This window comes from Lemur catta, chromosome 14, assembly GCF_020740605.2.
Source record: "Lemur catta isolate mLemCat1 chromosome 14, mLemCat1.pri, whole genome shotgun sequence".
NCBI classification, from domain to species: Eukaryota; Metazoa; Chordata; class Mammalia; order Primates; family Lemuridae; genus Lemur; species Lemur catta.
In genome coordinates this window covers 4,233,673-4,254,790 of record NC_059141.1, presented here as the reverse complement: position 1 = coordinate 4,254,790, position 21,118 = coordinate 4,233,673, and the positions used below count along the sequence as shown (strand labels likewise).

Sequence of the window (21,118 nt, the reverse complement as noted above, 5' to 3'; positions counted from 1 at the left end):
CACAGGTGTGGATTGACCCGAGGCACAAATGCACACAGAATTGTACCTGTCCACCCTCGGGTAAGCAGATGAAAGCTTTACGAAGTTCAAAGTAAAATGCAAGCCAGGACTTAAACTGCCTATTACGTTAATTTAACTAGGTTTAAAATCAAATATGAAAAGCTAACTTTCTTAAAAAGCAACATCTATTTGATAAGTTCACTTTTAATTCAATGAATAGGAGATGAGTAAACAAAGCTAGAAGCAGTGAATGCATATAAATTCCTGGGTGGTTCCTTCTCTGTTCTTGGGACGCCAGGTCATAAGGGTGTGTTCGTGCAGAGTGTTATGGTCCAGGGTTCGTAGCCCTGGGGTAGGGGTGGAGTAAGAGGCCCTACTCCAAACTCATCTCTGTCTCTTGGGGGACATCCCACAGGCCTTGTCCCTTCTTCCACTCTTGTCCCCCACCCCACACTCCAATGAATTGATTAGTGATCATCCCATTGTGCTACAGGGAACCAGCCAAGGCCCGAGAGGTACCATGACGTGGAGGCTGCTAAGAGGCTGGCATCGCAGTCCCTGGACCGCAATTCAGAAAGCCTCATGCATTGTGAGCAATATTTTGTTTAAATAAATAAAGACATTCACTGATTTACAAAAATAACAGAAATCAAAGCCAGAAAAAAACAAACAAACAAACAAAAAGAACATTGGCCTAAATTTCTACCATCCAGACCTTTTCTGTGATTTGGCAACCAGTTCTACTCAATATTTGCCACAGTGTATATAGCACTTTATCAGTGAAAGTTTTTGCACTGGAATGAAGATTCGGGCTTGAGAGTTGTGCATGTTAAATAAGTTTTCCGTGTTAATATGTACATGCATCCACATGGTGTCCTGCTGCCGCTACTGTTGGTCCACAGTGGCTGAGGTGTGTTGAGCACTAGTGGTGTGTTGGGATCGTGAGCCTGGCGTATCATGTGCACACGTGTCATTTCATTCTCCCAATAGCCCTTTAAGGCACGTCCTACAAATCACCACTCCTTAACCCATGAGAAGCACTCACAGGAAATGCCACCTTCCCAAATTCACATACCAAGTGGTGGAGGCAAGCTTGGAACTCAGCATTCTGGCCCTGGAGCCCTGCCCTTGTCCAGCATAAGGCATTGTATACTGTTGGTCGTGCTGGGTAGGTTCTCCTGTGCACATCCAGGGATTTTGTCCTTCTATGTAGGTAAGATTCCATCCAGCATTGTTTGTCCATAGTGTAGGTGCCCCTTGCTCTACCTGACGGGTCCTCTGTGTCTTGGCAAGCTTTTGAAGCAGAGCTTCCACTTGAAAGAGATCTGAATTTAGCAAAGCAGCCTTACTCCACAGAGGACAAGGAAGCCCTTTGTTGCAAGCACATGCTGAATCCAAAACACTTGAAATTCTTGACAAGTAGCCAATATTAGAAATGGGCCAAGCTAGGTATGGCTCCTACTGATAGTGGGTGGTGGAACCCTCCTGTCAAGGAAAGTTAGAACCTGTGGCAGGGTGGGAAGAACCTGGCACTGTGTCTGTCCTTGTTAACACAGCACCTGGCGGCTGTCTGCTTCATCCTTGGGAAATGGCATTTATAAAGTTGCTGTAGGTGGATGATGCTTTGCTGGGTACAGTATAATATGCATGAAGCCAATGTGTGCCTCACCCTCTGGACCGATGTTCACAAACTAGATGAGACACTTTGAGAGACTGAGCAATCAGCCTTGCAAACACTTGTTATTAAATGTCACAATAAATATATATTTTTTTGTTTTTTCAAAGGAACTTCAAGGTAGTTGAAGCAGAGTATTTGAAACCAGAATGAAATTATTTTTTTTTAAATGTTCTTTCCTAAAGTTGCATCTGAAAGCAGATAATTGGAATCTGGTTGGCAGTAGAGGAGAGGGTAACACCTGGTAAGAACAACGACAGCGTGAATAATTCTGGAGTGGAGATATGGGGTGAAAGTTTCTTTATCATTTTGACTGTGAGGTACTGAGATTTGTGGTGAAGCTTGAGTCGGTGCTTTCACACAACCAGCTTTGGGGGTGGACAGATGAGCTCCAAATCCCCGTGAAAGGGGATAGTGGTAGACCTCCTTCGTCAGGTTGTTATGAGGTTTTAATGTGTCAGTAGACTTGAGCCCCTGCCAATGTGATTGGCACGTGCAGAATATTCACATTTTATAGATTAGGAAACTCGAACTCATTTACAATGACTTGACTCTGACCTGTGCACCGAAGTTGACACACTGGCCCAGCATTCTTTCAGGCATTTTCCATCATGAAATAGCTATAGAAATATATCCAGGTAGTGTATTTTTCATTAGTTATAAAATTAAGGTATAATTTATACACAGTAAAATTTACTCTTTCTTATTGGACAGCTCTGCCAGCTTAGACAAAGGTGCACTACCGTTGTCCTATGGAAGAGTTCCCCAGCCACCAACAGTCCTCCACCCCCACTGCGGATAACCCTTCCCCCACCTCCACCCCCGGCAACTGCAGATATGTTCTCCATCCCTATGATTTTGCCTTTTCCAGAATGTGGTAAAAGTGGAATCATGCCGTATGCAGCCCTTTGAAAGTCTGTCTTATTTTATTCATCACAGTGCATTTGAGATTCTTCTGCGTCGAGCGTAACAGTGGTTTGTTCTTCTCTTACCGAGTAGTGTTCCATTGTGTGGATTCACCTCCTGAGGGACATTTGGGTTGTTTCCAGTGTCTAGAGATTGCATATAAAGCTGCTACACAGTTTTATTTGTAATAAAAAGTTCATCTACAGGGTTTTTGTGAACGTTAAGTTTTCACTTCACTTGGAGAGATACCCAGGAGTACACTTGCTGGGCCCTGTGGATCGTGCATGTCTGATTATAAGAAATTGCCGAGCTCTCTTCCAACGTTGCTCCACTGTTTTTGCATTCAGACCAGCAGCATGTGCAAACAGCACGTGGTTATGGTTTTTAGCTAGTTTTTTTTTTTTTAAGCAATTCTAATAGATGTTAGTGGCATCTCATTGTCATTTTCATTTACATTTTGATGATAAGTAATTGTGCCGAGTGCCTTCCTGAGCCCTTATTTTCCACCTATATGTCTTTGGAGATGTGTCTCTTCGAATCTTGTGTTCCCGATTTTCGATTTTTGAGGAGAGGAAGATTGTTTTCTTACTGAGTTTTAGGAGTTCTTTGCATATTCTGGATGCAAGTCTCTATCAGATACTTCTCTGCAGTTTTGTGTCTTTGTTATTCTAACAGCACCTTTCAAATAGCAGAAGTTCTTTATTTTGTGAAATACAGTTTATCGATTTTTTTAAATAGATTTGCTTTTGGTATTATATCTAAGAAATCTTTCCTCCAAAAGTTTTATAGTTTTTAAAGTTTTACATTTAAGATCTATGATCCATTTAAAGTTAAGTTTTGCCTAGCCTGCAAAGTATGAAATGAAGTTTATTTGTTCGGTGGGGGTGGGGTACTATGTACTTTTAGTACAAATGCATTGACCATATATGTTCAGGGTCATATTTTAAAAATAGGCTTCTGCCTTCTTGCTTTGGGAGAATTGTGCTAACATTTATGCAATAGGTATGATATTTCCAGTGCTCAATGTGTTACCTATTTTCTTTTCAATTCGATTTTGAGCCTTAATGTAATCCCTTAAAGTATCTGGCATGAATGTTATTTTCCCCATTTCATTCAGGGAGGTAGAGTCCAGCCTGATACCGGGAATTCACTTAGAGACACAAAAGTGACAGATCCAGGTCAGAACACTTAAAATCCAGAAACTCCTCCCAACAGGATGTAGCCAAAGGCACTGAGTCTCTGGCTTCCTGCAATTGAATTTAATTCTAGCTTAGTTCCGTACTAGCTCTGTGATCAGGGACAAAGTAATTAATGTTTCCATTGTCAGTTTCCTCCCCTTCCAACACAGCTAACTTTCTGTAGTACATCTGCTAGAATTAAAGATGAAATATACAAGGGTCTTAACACTATGCATAGATGTAATGTTATCTATCATTATTACCATTACTCTGTTTTTTGAGGGTGTTGGTTTTCTGGAAGATACAGAGTATGGATATAGGAGATAACATTCCTAAAGAACAAAGTGATTCATTTTAAAAGATGCACAGATATACAGGAAAGCATTTTTGGCGTGGAACAAAGACAACTCACTTTCATTAATGAATGTGGAAGAGCTGACATGGATTTAGTGGAAGAGGATTCTTCTGAGGGGACAGGTGTTTGTTTTGCTTTAACCCTCATAAAGCTTCATAGAGCTCAGCACACAGTATAGGCACTCACTTGGTCAGCAGGTGACAGATATTGGCTTGTGTTAGTACTTCCTTTATTATTGTGTGAAGACAATCATGTAAGAAATTACAGTTCTATATGGATCATAGATTTTATTTCTTTGTTCTATTTCACTGTGTTTAGCCATTAGCCCTTATATGGGAGTGATTTTTCTCTTCTTGGTGTTTCTGTAGTTCTTCATAGGAATTGTAAATTTCAATTAAGGTTTGCCAGCAGGTTTGGCTCAGCCTTCTTTGTTCTTGGTTTGCAGGGGGCAGCACTGAAATACTTGCCAACGATCGTCAACGATGTGAAATTGGTGTTCGATCCCAAAGAGCTCAGGTAATGGAGCACCCGAGGCGCATGCTTGCCACATGCCACGTGTGGCCTGCTTATGAGAGCATTTAGTCCATGGGATATTCTGGGTCCTGTCCTGTGTCTGCATGTGTCAGTGCCTTGGATCATTCTGGAACATGTGGTGGTTGCTGTGACTCTTTGCTAATTATGACTTTATGTGGAAAACGCATCACCACTCCACAGTCACTATATTTTTTCTTAGAAGATTGTTTACAGCCTTATGGATATATAATACGTTTGGCATTTTGCATACTTTAGTGGTTGAATTTCAATAGGTGGTTGTTGGTTTTTTGTTTTCAGCACCTAACAAACTTAAGATAGGAGCTATAATATTTGTGTGTCACCTTCGCCTTCTATGACAGGGACAGCTTCTCTGTGTGCTCTTAAATGAGGCACTGTGAGCCTCAGGCAGAAGAATCAGAAGTTATCATCTTAGAAAATAATTAAAAAAACAAAAACAAAAATACCACCACCAAAAAGCAAACTGGGAGGAAGCTGATCCCTGGGCTTTCAGAGCGAGGGGTGGGGATGGGGACCAGCCCTCATCGTCCAAGCCTGCGTTTTGATATCTAATCTGCAGAGTCCCTGCCCTCTGACAAGTGCCGTTGTGTGTGACGGGATGCACAGCCTTCAACGCCAGAGGTCTAATAGCACAGTCCTCATCTACTTTTTGTTTTGGTTTTAATTTGACACAGTAAACTACCCACAGGTGATGGCACCATGTTTACCAGCCAGTGCAGTGCTCCTGAATATTACTAAAGGGCCATCTGTCCCTGGGCAGTTAAAGTGAATAACAAGTGACCATCCTTCCTGAACTCTGTGTCCACCATAGGTCAGTCATGCCCTGCAGTTGAAGGGCGAGGGGCTCTCAGGGAGGTGCTGTCCTGCACAAATCCTTGTGTCTCTGATGTGCCCCAGGATTTAGTGTCCTGAAGGGATGCATTTATTTTCTGCTCTTGAGTCACTGACAATGCTGGTTGTAGCTTAGCTGGCCCTAAATGAGAAGAGGAGAGACTGTGGGTTCATAGGCAGTGTGACTTTCCACCTCTCTGTCAAGTCCTCTCCTTGGAGCACAGTTCTCAAAGAGCAGTCCCCAGACCTTCTGAATTGAGAACCGTGGGGTGGGGCCCAGCCATTTGGTTTTACAAACCCTCTGGGTATTTCCAATGCACATTCATATCTGAGCAGCTCAGGTCTGGACTGAGAGGGAAGGGACCTTTGGCTGGTGTGGGCCGAGGCCATACTCTGGTCCTGTCCACTTCGTGGTGCACAAGTGGCAGCCCTCTCTGTGGGAACGGTGCTGTCAGTGCTCACAGCTGGGCTTGGAGACCCAAAGAAGACCTGCTTTTCCAGGGCCAGTCCAGTCCTCAGGCTCTCTATTCTGTGGGTGGCTGTGTGTCCCTCTTCAGTGCCTGACAGAAGAGAATAACTGAAACTTAAGTCTCCTACCTTAGCATAACCAGATAGTCCCGGGTCACTTACACATATATATCCTCACACACCTGAAAAAGTCAACTTTATTTTCCTAGTGGCCTTGTTTTCTTGTGTCATGAAGCTATCTTCTGCTTAGTAATTTTTTAATGACTTTCATACTGGTTCCATTCTGTGCTGGCCCATCTTTAAGTGGCAACAATAGACACGACATCTATTATGTGCTTTCTCCATGCAAAATAGGGTTTGCAGAAAGCATTTGTATTGGTCCATTAATCTTTACAACAATGGCTTGACACAGGTTCTGTTGTTAGCCTAATTTTTCCCTAAATATCTTGTTCATGATAACTCAGCTGGTGAATGGCAGTGATTCAAGGCCAACCCAGGCTTTTTGGTTAGAAAGAACAGGCCTCTAACCACTCTGCTACCTGATGGGTATTGGGTTGTGTCCACTTTTTTGTTATTATAAAATATGCTATAAAATATTCTGTAACTTAATGGTAGTTATCTGCCCTTATTTTATATAATTAGGATAAACAGAGTAGTAGAATTATTTGGTCTTGCATTTTCTTAAAAGGATTTCAATGGACATTATCCAGTTGCCCTCCAAAAAGTCAAACCAACATTCTACCAGTGTGTATCACTGTCTGTTTTCCCAAACTTTGCCCATACTGGCAATTATTATTTTATAGAACCTTGCTGATAAGACAGGAGGACAATATCTTACCATTTTAATTTGCATTTCTTTGGCTACTAACAAGATCTCTCTTCTAATATTCCTATGTAGGTCTGTTGGCCATTTGTAAAAATAAATTTTCTAAACAGGTTTATTGAGATATTATTACATACCATAAAGTCACCTGTTGTAGAGTGTTCAACTCGATGGTTTTTAGTATATTTACAGAGTTGTGTGACCATCACCGGAGTCCAATTTTAGAACATTTTATGATCCCAGTGAGATTCCTTGTACCCGTTTCCAGGCGTTGGCCATTCCTACCCCCAGCCCTAGACAATCACTCAGCTATTTTCTGCATCCATAGATTTGTCTTTTCTGGGCATTTCTTATAAATGGGGTTGTAAAATATGTGGCCTTTTGTGACTGGCTTCATATTTCTAAGGTTTACCCATGTTGTAACAAGTATCCATGCTTCCTTTTTTTGGATGAATTGAATGGATATAGTGTACTTTGTTTATCTTTTCATCAGGTAATGAATATTTGGATTATATTGACTTTTTGAGTATTATGAATAATGCCACTCTGATTCATGTACAAGTTTTTGTGCAGGTATATATTTTCATTTTTCTTGGGTATTTTTCCCCAGGAGTAGAATTTCTGGGTTATATGGTGACTGTGTTTAAGATTTTGAGGAAATGCCACAGTGTTTTGCCTAGTGGCTGTACCATGTTACATTCCCACCAGTGTGGTATAAAGGTTCCAATTTCCTTATATCCTTACCAGCACTTGTTAATGTCTGTCTTTTGGGTTATATCTATTTTAGTGATTATGAAGTGCAAAAATGATGTTTTAAAACATCATTTTGAAAAATGAGATATTGATCTATGAGAAGGGACTTTTTCCAACATGCTGGTGGCATTTAATGACCTTACGTCTTGGTAATGTCTTGATCATTTTGCTGTGTGTCTCTAAATTATTTCACTTATGTTTTTCCTCATAGCAAAATGTTCACTGATTTTATTCTCAATGTTCCCGTGGGTTTGCTGACCATTCAGAAGCTCTACTGCCTGATCGAAATTGTTCACAGTGATCTCTTCACACAGCATGGTGAGTGGAACCCCGAGAATTATTAAATTGTCCCTTTATTTATTGTCTGCAGACTTTGACCCCTCGGAATTCTCTCCTCATTGCCAAAAGAAGTAGAGGTTGTAGCCAATTAAAGCGGCTCCATTACAAGACAGGAAGATTTAGCCCTTATACGAGAAGGGTAATTGACACACAGTGCAAGTAATAGGTCATTGAGAAAGGAAGGCAGAAAGCGTGTGGCTTGTAATTTAGGTGTACACCAAAGCCCTGGGATAATCAGCATACATTGTAGCCTTAAAATGTGTGATTGTCTATCCTAGGGAGGCAATCACTTGCTTCCATTGAGATGATTGCAAAGAAGAAAAAAATTCAAGTTTTCTTTAAATCTGGAAGTAATAGTTCTGTCTTATTCTGAACTTTGCATTCTTTGATATGGTTTCTTCAAACCTGGCTCAAAGTAATAAGAGTTTTCACGATTCCTCAACTCATTCACCTTATATTCCCACAAGTTATCTCCCTGGCCTTTTTATTAATCATTTTCTTTATATTTGGACAGATTAAATTAATATTTTACACCTGTCAGGCAGTTTTATTGAAAGCTTAAAACCTCTGCATAACTCCACAACCCTCCTCATTTATTTGAGGCAAATGTGAAGTCTGCTGAGTGGCATTCTGACTGGGAGGCTGAGATTTATTCCATTCCATTTGCGTCCAGACATGTAGGCTGTTCCATTCATTTTCTTTTGTTCTCGTGCTTGGTGGTGTTTGTAATTCCACTGAGCTGTTTCAAGGAGGGAGCCACCCAGGCTTGGGATGTCCCTGTTGAGTTATTGGCTGGATGGGGAGCTCGCCATGTGTCTGGCTTAGTCCTTTGTGCCTTCTGAGCTGCTGAACCCTGTGTTCGCTTGCTGAGTTTAATGCTATTTCTTGATTTGACTTTATAAAATGCACCGGAGTGTACACTTGTTGCTAAGGCTTATATTAAGAGGAAATGCTAAAACTTCATTTGGGTAGGAGTGTTCTTCTTGAGAAAAAACATCAAGCCAAGAAGTGGGTAGCTTTTTGCAGACCTCTGTCTGAGCCAGAAGCCCATTTCCCACGTTTGTAAATGAAAGTCAGTTCTCACCGTCATCTGGGACTCAAAGCACTTGAATCTCCGTTGAGCCATTAATCCCAACTGCATTTCAGGCTCTCACTGGAGAGCTGGATCTTGAATTGCCCACTCCCCAAGTGTGTTCCAAAGCTTGGGGACACGAAAGGGCTTCAGGAAAGGCAGATGGTAGAGATGTTGGGTGGGGACCCTGCTTCAGTGAAAGTTTTATATCAATATCTGGGTCTCCTTAGGGAGGTTGCTGATGTCCTTTCTCCCACGATCCTGTGCCAAGACACACACAGGCAGACATACACACCTAGACATACCCTGTCACTACCACTACCATCATCAATATCTTCACTGAGTTAACAACTCTCCATGAGTGTCAGTTGTCAATGAATAACAATTGTCAATGGATTATGCTTGAGTGTTGGTATAAGGAAAACCTTCTTGAGGACATATATACGTAATATGTCAAAATTTCTATTGCAAAACTTTGTATGCCGTTTAGTTATCTTTGAATAAGGGCTTAAACCATAAAAGATTCTATTAAAAATATTTAAAAGAAAAAATTTTTTTTTTTTTTTTTGGAAATGGGTCTTGTTCTGTCACCCAGGCTAGAGTGCAGTGGCATCATCATAGCTCACTGCAGCCTCCAACTCCTGGGCTCAAGTGATCCTCCTGCCTCAGCCTCCGAAGTAGCTGAGGCTACGGGCAGGCACATGTCACCATGCCTGGCTAAAAACAATTTTTTTAAAAGAATGTATTTCAAGGAAAAATAATTTTCAATTGAAACTTACTCATTTCTTTAGCTAGTAGAACGTTTGAAGGAAACTTACTGTTTATTTTTGGTAATTATGTTAGACTAGGTGTTTGTGATTGTGTTTCTCTCTGTCTCTTTACTATGCCCCATTTCTGTTTTTACTCTTGTTCTACACACGTTTTATCTTAGACTGCCCCAAGTCTTGTTTTGGAAGTATGCAGCATGTAAGTAAATACTTAGCTTTGTTTAATAAGGAGTTACCAGGTAATGTAATATTTTGAAATAATTAGCATACTGTCTTTTTAAGTACAAAGTAGGATTTTGATCTTAGTAGTAAGTTGTACCCAACATAGGAAATGAGATTGTATGACATATACGAATCCAAAATTATGGGCTAAATGAGCCAGAATTAGCCTGAAACTTCATGTCTTACAAGCAGCTCCAGAATTGCCCATCAGGAGATGTTCCCTGAGCCATAACTGGATGTCCAGGTGTGTTTTTAAATGCTTAGTCGCCTCCCAGAAGTATTTCAGAATGCTTTGACCAATGTGAAAATAGTCCCACTTATAGGCTTTGAGTTGTGAGAGTCTTTCTGGATAAGGGTAACAAACACAGCCTCAATTTTTTCTCATCTGCAAGCTCTGCTTTTTCAGAGCAGCCCACAGCAGTCTTACTGCCTGCTCAGGAAAGATTTATCAGCAGAAATCTTCTGGTTGGTCTGTTCTTACAAAAGATGTCATTACTTTTGCAAAATACTCTGTGCCACCTTTGGTATAAATATTCAAAGCCAAACCATTTTTGGATGAGATATGGCCATGATTTTCGTGCTTTGTTCCATTTCTTATTAATTTGTAAAAATGTAGTTGTCTTTGTCCTGTTTCCTTATCCCAATGGAAACAGTGAGATTAAGTCTCCACGCATCCAGATTGTTAGAACTTGATATAACTAGATTTAGCTGCACGTGCTACCAAACGTGTCAGCCCTTCTTAAACATCCTCTTAAGGAGGCGGTCAGGATGTATCACTGTGCAGGTCCTCTGGGTTCCTCCATGGGACTCCCAGAGAGAAGTGAGGTTCCCAAGTCCTTGCCTCTCAGCATGCGTGTTGCCTCACTCACTAAAAGAGACACACTGGTTGCCTTGATCTGAAACATTTCTTTCCATCTCCATGACTTCAAGAGTCTCACTTCAATGGAAAGGACAAGTTGGTCTGTTTGCAAGATGCAGGCAGTGAATTCTGAAACTGGAATTGCTCCTCTGCAGCAAAGCCTCTGCACGCCAGATCTGGGTCCCAGCAGTGCCTACTGGTTATTTCCAGCCTTGTTTCCCCACTTCTCTCTCTTTGAGGTCATGAAAATTAAAGGTGCGTTTAGCTGGGTTTCTTGAGCTTCAACCCATCCTTTTATCCTTTGATGCCCTCCCACATCCAGGGTGTGATCCCACAGGGTGGATGTGCCTGCCTCAGCCCACCAATTCAAATGCTAACCTCTTCTGGAAAAACCCTCACAGACACTCCCAGAAATAATGTTTAACCAGCTCTGGGCATCCTGTGAGGCAGTCATTAGACTTAAAATTAACCAACACAGACAGCTTCCTGAGAGAGGCACTTTGATCACCCTGCCTGAAATATTAACACATCCATATACTGCACCTCCTGACTCCTTGTGGCACCCTCCCCACTGAAATCATGGTATGGCTTTACCTGAGTATTTGCTTATGATTTGTGCTGCTTCCTCAGAATAAGTGCTCTCTGAGCAAGACCTTGCTGGTCTTGTTCTTGCTCTCTTGCTGGCCCCTGAATGAGCAAAACGCACATGGATGTTCCAAACCACACTTTGTTTCCTAGGAGGCAGCGCAGGGAAGGAAGCATGACCAGCTGCATGCATACGTAGTTCACTGGATCAAAGAGAGGTGAAGTTTTAGGTTCACATGGGGAAACTGGCAGTCTCTCCTGGTCTTGGCTCTGAATGGATTCCTCATGGGGGGGTGAAAAGTGTCTTGAAGGAGGAGTAACATCAGCAGAGAAGGGCAAGGAGGACCTATGAGAGACCTGAGGTGTGGATGCTCATCTGTGGGCAATTTTATAAAATCAAGATTGTCTTCTGTTTCCGTCTGATTTGATTCCTCAGTTTTCCACAAATATGATGGGGGTGGGGCACAGTTCCACTCTACCTCTGGTTTCAAGATATCTTTTTGGTAAAATTATGGAAAATTTCAAACATGTAGAGGAGTAGAGAGAAGAGTGTAACGCACACCCATGTACCCGTCACTCAGCTTCACAGATTATCAACTCACGGCCAAGCTTTTTATCTATGTGCCCCTCCTCCAGATGTTTTGAAGCAAATCCTGGCCATCACGGCATCCTATTGGGGTGTGTTTTTAAATGTACGGTGGAAATACAGAGTGAACGACATTATTACTGAACAGGCCTTGTGTAGAGGGGCTGGTCCCACGCTGGTGTCCCCTCCACCCCGCTCCTGTGCTGAGGTGCAGGGCCTCTGACTCTTTAGCATGCCATGCACGAGACGCAATGAATGGGCCGTGATGGCTTCTCAGCGTTGTCTCACAATGTGACTTGACTACTTGAAAGCTGGTTAAATAGATTATGTGCTTCAAAAAAAGATGACTCTTGCATATAATCTGTGGTGTGGAGTAAGCAGATTTTCAAAGCGAAATACAAAGAAGGAAAGGTCAAAGCTTCATAATTTGTGCATTTATAGCTTTGTTCCCATGTGATTATATTGTTGCCCACATATCTGACAAAAGCTGTGGAAATTAAAGCTTAAATCATATTATAGAAATGAGAAGTTGCAGTTGTAATGAAATTAAAACACTAGAACACTGAGGTTTAGGATTTATGTCCACAAAATTATTTAACATTAATGTTATAGAAATTAGAATAAGGTGAATCAACCTGATGTAGCATTAACTTTTAAATTAGTGAAGAGCGTTGGTCACACTGGCAAGAAGCCTTTGAGTACAGGTGGGTGTCCTTGGGGAGCATCTGTTTTTACCCATGTAGCTCCTTTCATGTTCTGAATCTGAGGCCTTTGGGAAGCTTGTTCTGATAAACACTGGATCGTTTCTTTGCCTCCTTTGCAAAGGATTACATCCTTTCAAGATATAATCTTTCCATATTCCCCTTTGGATAGTGGCCAAAGTAATTGACGGCTTTTCTTTAGTGCTTACCATGTACTTAGCATTGTGCCCTGTGTTTGTTTGCCTTGGAGGAGGGTGTAAGATTTGAAGAGTAAAGTTTACTCAAGACTGTCTCTTTTTGGTCTTGCCAGTAGTTTAATGTTCTCTAAGGATTACTTTTTTGTAAGCCTTCTATTCTTTGGCACCCCTTTGTGGTTCTTTTGTTTTGAGTTTGTTGTTATTTTCCTGTGGTTGGAATCTCTCAATGAGTAGGAACAGGAAACATTCCCTCCTGCCCTGGCCTTCCTGAGGCTCCTGCCATTACTGTAGCAAAAAGGCTGCCTTTAGACAGAGTTCATTGGCCTTTTAAAACTTCATTTGTGTTCTATTTCTTGAACAGTACAGAGCTGCTTAAAAATCTAGGCCTAGAGAACTTAAATTATTTTTCTCATTCTTATTTTCAAGGTCAATGATTCCTCTAGTTATCAAGCAGAGTAAAACTCTCCTTTTTAATGGTGGAAACATTAGTTAAAGCAGCCCTTTGAAATATGAGGGCAAAGTCCCAGATACCTATTGGGACTAGCTATTAGGAAATATTAAAGTCAGATTCCTAGACGATTATCATTGTGATTACATCCAAGATAGAAAATTTGTATTTCTAAAAATTAGTCTTTTAATCAATTTATAATGTTTTAAATCTTAGAAAAGCTGCATGTTCAATACAGGCCCATATTATACTTTCTCAATCCTTTGATCCATAAACAAATCAAGATAAAATCTCTTGTGCTTCATCACAGTGGTAAATGCTTATTTCTTTTTATTGAGCGTGATCTTAAACCCAGAGCTACTCTGTAGTCGTTCTGTTAACTAGATTAATGTTGTACAGAAAGAAAAATAGGGGTTGAGGCCAATTTTTCCAGAATCACTTAGTATACCACTCATACAGACTTCCGGAATACTTTAATTAGATAGTTGCACTGATGACTTCTAATGAACATTACCAGCTGTGAACCCTGAAGACTGATTCTTTTAAATAATGGTGGACCATAAACATCATTTTCTCTTCTGTTTTCTTCATGCCCTGAGAAAACTTCTAATCTTTATCTGCACTACTGTACCTTTTTCATCCCTCATTCTGTATATCATTCTCTATCTTTCATTATATGTGTTTTTGAAAAGGCCGTTTGTTAAAACAGTGTAGGCTTTTAAAAATGGCTTATTAAATCAAGGAGGGTGAGCTCAATTTCAGTTTTTTAATTATATTCATTTCCATTCCATCATAATTTATTGAACATCTACCATCTGCTCAGGACCATTGGTTAGTGAGTTTGCTTTCTCTGAGTCTTCAGAGTCATCAACTTAAAACATATAGAAATGGAAAAGACTGCTTATCACAATTTGCAGATAAGGACACCAGAGTTAAGAAGCCCTAGTTAGGAAGCCTTGGTTTCCAAGCAGAGTCTCAGGCAGGGAGCTGTCCACCACCATGGTGCTGATTAAGGAGTTGGTGTGTTACAGATCCATCATCTACTCTTGAACTGTGTCACACCCACTGCATGAGCAATGCATTCTGAAAACTGATTCATTTCAAATGCCATCTGAAACAGACGAGATGCATATAGTGAATAAATAAACACATCAATATATTAAATATAGATAAACCATATAGTCTTGTGCTTACATGTTCATGGAGTTTTAATAATATTTATTTTCTCTTTCTATGTGAGGACTTCTTATCTGTGGTCAAATTGGCAGTGCCAACAGTTCTTCCTGGTGTAGTTGGTCTAAAGCTTATCATCGTCTATTGCCTCTATTCTGCACCTGCTTCGGTGGCCCTCTGTTCCTTTTGCTTGATGTCGAATGCAGGAAGAGCAGTCTGAGAAGAGGCTGCCTCAGTTGTCTCAGATCTGGTCATGTGCACATTGGGCACCAAGAGAGCAAGTCCCTGGGTTCCCCAGTCCATGATTCCTTCCAGGCCCTGAGAGTGCAGTTCTGTATCTGTGTTACATGTTGCCTACAGTAACTTCTTTGTGACAGTAGGAAGAGCCTCAGGTCAGCCTGCAGTCTCCTAGGTTCTGCCACATGAGCTCATTTTTTTTCTGCTGTATAAACCCCTTCCTGAGTGCACAGTCCTTTCCCTAAGATGAACTGGTCCAGACCACGTTTTTAATTTTAACCACATGTATTTTATTGTCAGGGCAACCTAGAGGGAGTGTGTTCAGGATCACACTGACCAAGACCTGTGTTCTTGGTTACTTTCATTTTCCTGGTTTAAAGAATGCACACCTTTCAATAGCCCTGTGTGTTCTATTTCTTTGTTTTCTCGTGTTCTGCACAGTGAGGTTCTGGCTGTCAGCTGGCACCCTGTAGAATTCCTTCTGGACTCATCAAGATACCTCCTTGATGTGCTTCCACTGCCTAGACAGTAGCTTCTTCACCTGAATCTTCCCACACAATCTTTCCTGGCATTTTACTTGAGTCTTTCTAATTTTTTAAAAATCTACTTATAAATGAGACTTATTTATGGCTCTTTTTTTCCTTTCTTTCTTCCAACAAACGATTTGTCATTACAGTAGTAATGAAAATTTCACCTCTAGTTCTCCAAACTAAGGATACAAAATATCTGACTTCCCACACCCTTCTTCCAAGATAGCTCCCCTCTTCCAAGGCCTCATAGTGGCATGCAGAGAATACTTCTTTGACAAACATCTTTTTCCCATTGTTTGGTTGTCCATGTGCTGCCATGCTTCTCCTTTTGACTTCTGAGATCCTTTTACTTGCTCTGTCACCCTCTCAATTAAAATTTCTTGACGTTGGGTACCTCAGGGCTGACTTGCAGATTCCTGCATTTCTGATTATTTCTGTACTCAGCTGAGTGGTGCTGTTCCGAGCAGAACACTCAAAAAGGAGCTTCTCATGGCTGGACATGGTGGCTCATACCTATAATCCCAGCACTTTGGGAGGCCAAGACGGAAGGATCACTTGAGGACTTGAGGCCAGGAGTTCGAGACCAGCCTGGGCAACATAGTGAGACCCCATGTCTACAAAAAAATAAGAATAGTTAGCTGGGTGTGGTGGTGCATGCCTGTCATTCCAGCTACTTAGTACGCTGAGGCTGGAGGATCACTTGTGCTGGGAGGTGGAGACTGTAGTGACCTATGATTATGACTCTGCACTTCAGCCTGGGTGACAGAGCAAGACCCTATCTCTGAAAAGACCAAAAAAAAAAAAAAAGAAAAAAAAAAAAGGTGCTGCTGGGCTGTGAGGAGTAGAAACAGTGTAGGGCGTTTGTGTTTACACCATTTTATGGGACTGGGAAGGAAAAGTGACCTAGCAATGTTAATTTGTTCTCCTGGTACTGCTAACTTTCATGACTTGTTAGGTTAAAATGATTCTTGGAAAAATTGCTTTGCATTTGATATGTAAGTATATCTGAATCATATACATGTTTACACACATGTGCACATGCATGGATCATTTACCCTGAGCAGCTCTAGCTTAGGACTCAGACATTTAATTCCAGGTCTGCTGGGGCTTAGCAGTGCAATCCCGAATATCCCTTAGCTCAGGCTCCCGGTTCCCACATCTGCAAAATGTGGACCTAAGGGTATGGCTCCTTCGACCTCTTCGGGTGATGGCACCATCTTCTGTATTTCTATTGCTTGAGGACCTGAGTGGAGGGAGAAACCACTTGAATGTTTTGAAACAAGTGGATACAGGATTCTTAGCTGATCAAAAAATAAGATGATTATGTATAAAAGGTGAATAGCAAGCACCCCCTATTTATATGGCTCTTACTCTTTTATTCTTACTGAACGTATTATTTTGGATCTTGGTTCTCCATAATATGCACAAGGTTATTAAATGCACTTTATGGATCATTTATTTAATGTGATCAAACTAAAAATTAAGAAACACATTACTCAGTGTTCATAAAAATGGATGTTTTAAATGGACAAATTCATTCTTGTATTTGCATCTTTCTTTAATGTAGAGCTGTAATGGGGTTATAGACGGATATTCTGCTTGGATATTTATAAGCTGATGATGCCTGTTGAATACCTTTTATAAAGATTAATATTTTTTGCTCTATGCCCATTACCAGAGCATTAATCATCCTGGCTTTGGCCCTCACAGCTAAGGATGAACAGATGTCGAATTATTGCTCCCTCTGATCATTGTGGATCATACTGGGGAAGGGACAGTGAAAGGGTGGCCCGTGTTATCCTCACAGCAGAATCACACGGAGCCCGGCCCACCTGGCTGCCTGGGCTGGGCTGCCTTTATTGCTCTGAACATGGCAGAGAAAACAGGACAACTGTGCCAGCTAATTCTAGCTTCCTCATAGGTCACTGCTCTGCCTAGAGTCAGTACTATCGGACACAGGCAAGACCTGGCGTCACATACATGTGGTGAGGTAACTGTTAGGAGAGAGCTGTGCTTGAGTCAGCATGTGATGATGACACCAGTTCAGGAAAGTGAGACATCGCACGCTAGGTCTTTAACATCTGCTTTCTAGTATCCTTTTAGACTGTGCTGTCCAACAGAAATAGAATGCGAGCCGTGTACATCATTTAACATTTCCTAGTTGCCACATTATAAAATACAAAGCAATTGGTGAAATTAATTTTTATAATATATTTTATCTAAAATATCACTGCAATGTGAATTCACTGTAAAAATTACTAATACTTTACATTCTTTTTTTTCTTTTTAACTTGAAGCCTCTGAAATTCAGTGTGTATTTTATGCCAACAGCACATCTAAGTTTGGATGCTAAATTTTCATCAGGTGCTTGATCTTTATTTTTATCATTTAATATAATTTACCATTGAAAAACTAGATCCACATACCCACGTTTTTTCAAACACTTGTTTCTAATAAGTAAATCAACTATTACTTATTACAGTTGACTTTATATTAATTAAAATTAGTTAACATTAAAAATTCCTCTCCTTAGTGGCACTAGTTAAATATTGGAGAGCGCAGTTCTGAAACATTAGTTTTCTTTTGTGCACTTTTAGTTGGAAAGACTGACTTTGTATAGTACTGTTACCTTTATTATTGTTAACAATTGCCGTTTGTTGTATGCTTACTATTTGCTAAATATACACATTATATCGTTCGGTTCTCACAATAAATTCGAGAGATAACCAACAGCAACCATTTTGCAGATAAGAAAAATTAAGACTTAAAGAGTTTAAGTGACTTGTCCATGATCCAGAGCAAGAAGGAAGCGAGGTGGATTTTATTATTTCTTTGCATGTGTGGTAAACTGATTAAAAGGCTTTTTCGAAAACTCTTAGAGTGACCCTGGTTCTTGGACTTCTGGTCAAGTAGTTGCTCAGAGTTTTCAAAAGGTCATGTGTGGACAGTTTATTTAAGATATGTTTTCCTTTGAAAATATAAGGCTTTTTGGGGGGATGAGAGGGAGGATTCTTGGCTTCTCAGGCCATCTGTTTTTGACCTAATGGGATTGTTGGTGCAAATCATGTAGAAATGACACTTGTCCACAGGGAAGGGTATTCAGGACACTGAGTTGGGACATCCTTGGTGTGACAGGAGATGCCTCGTCTTTGGCTGCCAGAGACAGCTGCTCATGTTTTAAAATCTCTCATCTCAGGGGTGTGTCTGTCTATCTGTCTGTCTGTCTATGTGGTGTACCTTCCTCAGTGCCCTGGGTTTGCTTTCTTGACTGAAGATAAAATTTGAAAGTTTCACTGTAATTAAAAACTTGTGCCTCACCACTTCTTGAAAAACCTTATAGTCTGTAGATGGAAATGCAGAATAAGGGTAGCCCCTTAAAGATGAGGTTTTGAGAAATTGGCGTTAGTTTTTGCTGTTAGGGAGTGGCCAGGTTTTGAGTGGCTGCAGTGTTGGACTGTGCAGCCCTAAGGCATTAGTTTTCTTTGTGTACTTTTAGCTGAAAAGGCTGACTTTGTATAATGATATTATTTGTATTATTATTAGGAATAGCTACTGTTTATTTATTGAGGCCTGGGAGGAGAACTGGGCAGCAGGTGCTTTAATTTGATACAATGTGCATGCCATTGCAAATTAAGCACACACACAATCAGGTCTTGGTTTATGTGTTGGGGGTACTCCAGTTAAGGAGAACGAGAAGGCTTCCACTCTCACAGATTGCATTCCTGTAAGGACAAACAAATAATTAAAGCCACCAGTGATTAAGGTGTTCTGAGAACTGGGCATTTGAGGCCTGCAGATCATGGGTCATCAACAGATGGACCTCTTGGCTTGTGCTACCTCCAGCGTTTGTCCCCTGGCCTCTCTGAATTTGGAGCATTGAGGACTTGCCTGTCTTCCTTTTGGGCGTATGAGACAGATTTCTGTGGATCAGGTGGTGGGTGATGCTATATGGTGCTGCTGCCTCTGCAGCCCTCTGCCTTTGGAGGCTTGTTTGAGATTCCTGGCATGGGTAGAGTGACCTGTGGCCTTTAAGGAGAACCTGGGTGTCTGGCCAGTCATCCTCAGTGATCCAGCCCTGTCCTGTGGTCAGGCTTGGAGTTCTGTCTGGTTGGAGTTTCCTGATGCCGGTGGTGCTGGGAGGGGTGAAATTCATAGTGGTGTGTTGGATGCTTCTTGCAAAGCCCTTCCTCAAGCACTGTCTCATTTCATCCTTATAGTTAGAGGACACTTACTTCACTTCATCTCCAACAGCTGTGGACGGGTGGGTGATGGAGGATGACACGCCATGGACTCTCGTCCATCAGAAAGATTGTAACAGATGGTTTTGTATCTTCTCAGGGGGCTTAGTGAATAAATGTCTTTAAACGTGACAAAATGACAATGAAATTTCCAAAAGTTTTGTTGTTTCTTATGAAGACAGGCTGGCTAGCCAACAAGCAAAGCTAACACAGACCTCCAGGCCGGGCCGGGCGGATGGTGAGCATTCCTGCCAGGGAGCCAAAGGGGGCTGATAGCATTTCCCTGCCAGAGATGAACAGGCAGACATCACTTCCTTCTCCCCGGAGTAATTCTGACGGATGAGACCAACACACTCAATTAGTGCTGAGAACAGCACGGTCCACAACTGCCTGCCCAGCGTGACGGATAAATGGTGCGGGTGAGGGATGGATTTAGGCCAGGACATCTGGGTACTGGAGCCTGTGGGGCCAGCTCTGCCATATCTGTGTCCAGAACTGTGTTCCTCTGATTTTCTAGAGCTGCTCACGAAGACAGCCCTCCTCCGACCCGGACCGACCCGTCCACTCAGCCTACTGCCTCTTTTGAGTCTCTGCTGAGCTTGCTTTGGAACATAGCCTTGCTAAACTGATGTAGTCTTTTTTTTTCTCCTTAGTCACATTGTCAGGAGCTGTCACCACCTGCTCAGGTCTTGATGGCTCTAACTTCTTCCTCTGAGATACCTTGGAAATTCTACGTGTTCTCCAGAATGGTGGCAGTGATAGAGATGACCAAGTGGCAGGGGTGGCCCAGGGCTTGCCGCATGTTGAAGGAGGGCATGACAGGCAAGGTGTTTCCAGCTAAAGGGAAAGAGGACTTGTGTTGGGGATGTCATGGCAAGGCGCCATGAGAGGGTGTGGGCAGGGCCGAGCAGGGTTGAGGTTTGTCTGGGAACCTTGCCGGTTGGGTGGGGGTGTTTGCAGTGTAGCCCCTACGTTGGATGCTGCATTGTGGTTAAGGCCAGGGGATCCAGAGTTACTGAGGGTAGATGTAGTTTGTGTACATTGTGATTCTGTAGGGAAGATGTTGATGTTATGGGATATTTGTGGAAATAGTACGTTCAGTGTGTTAGTGTTTCAGGCTGGATTCACTCCCATAAAATCATTTTCTTGAGCCATTTTCCTTGGGCTGGCTTTGTTGTTGGGCTGCTCTAACCTGGGTACAGTTTCCTACATGGACAGCATGCGTGTCTTGGCTTTTTGGAGCACTTCGCTCAAGTTCAAGGGGCCACGGCATCCGTGGGGGCCTCAGTTCTTCCATCAGCATCACAGAAAGGGTTGGGCGAGAAGATAAGGGCATCGTTGGAGGCCTCCCCGACACCCACGAGCACAGACCTGAAGGGACCGTCCTGGTCCCTATGGGACAGCCCTGTCTGGATGTGCTTTCCCTCCTTGGCCTCCTTTAGGGTCCCAGACATCATGGCCAGTGGTCTGGTCTGGCCTGGCCTCTTCCCGGAAGGTGTGCAGCACTTAGCATCTCATGCATTACTTCTGCCTAAATATTGATGAAGTAATTGTGAAGTCAGCAAATAATTTCATATATTCCTATATTCACTGGACAAAACTCTTTCTGGAAAAATGAAGGTG

General features: G+C 41.8%; 1 protein-coding gene across 4 annotated transcripts in view; it reads left to right on the top strand.

Moving 5' to 3' along the window:
* The window catches only part of DOCK1 (dedicator of cytokinesis 1), a 469,449-nt gene that overhangs the window by 158,995 nt on the left and 289,336 nt on the right, over positions 1-21,118 (top strand). For all 4 annotated transcript variants that reach the window (XM_045569235.1, XM_045569236.1, XM_045569237.1 and 1 more), the window contains 2 exons: positions 4,560-4,630; positions 7,753-7,859. In XM_045569235.1, the coding sequence (XP_045425191.1) occupies positions 4,560-4,630; positions 7,753-7,859 (178 nt within the window). The remainder of the gene's footprint in view (positions 1-4,559; positions 4,631-7,752; positions 7,860-21,118) is intronic.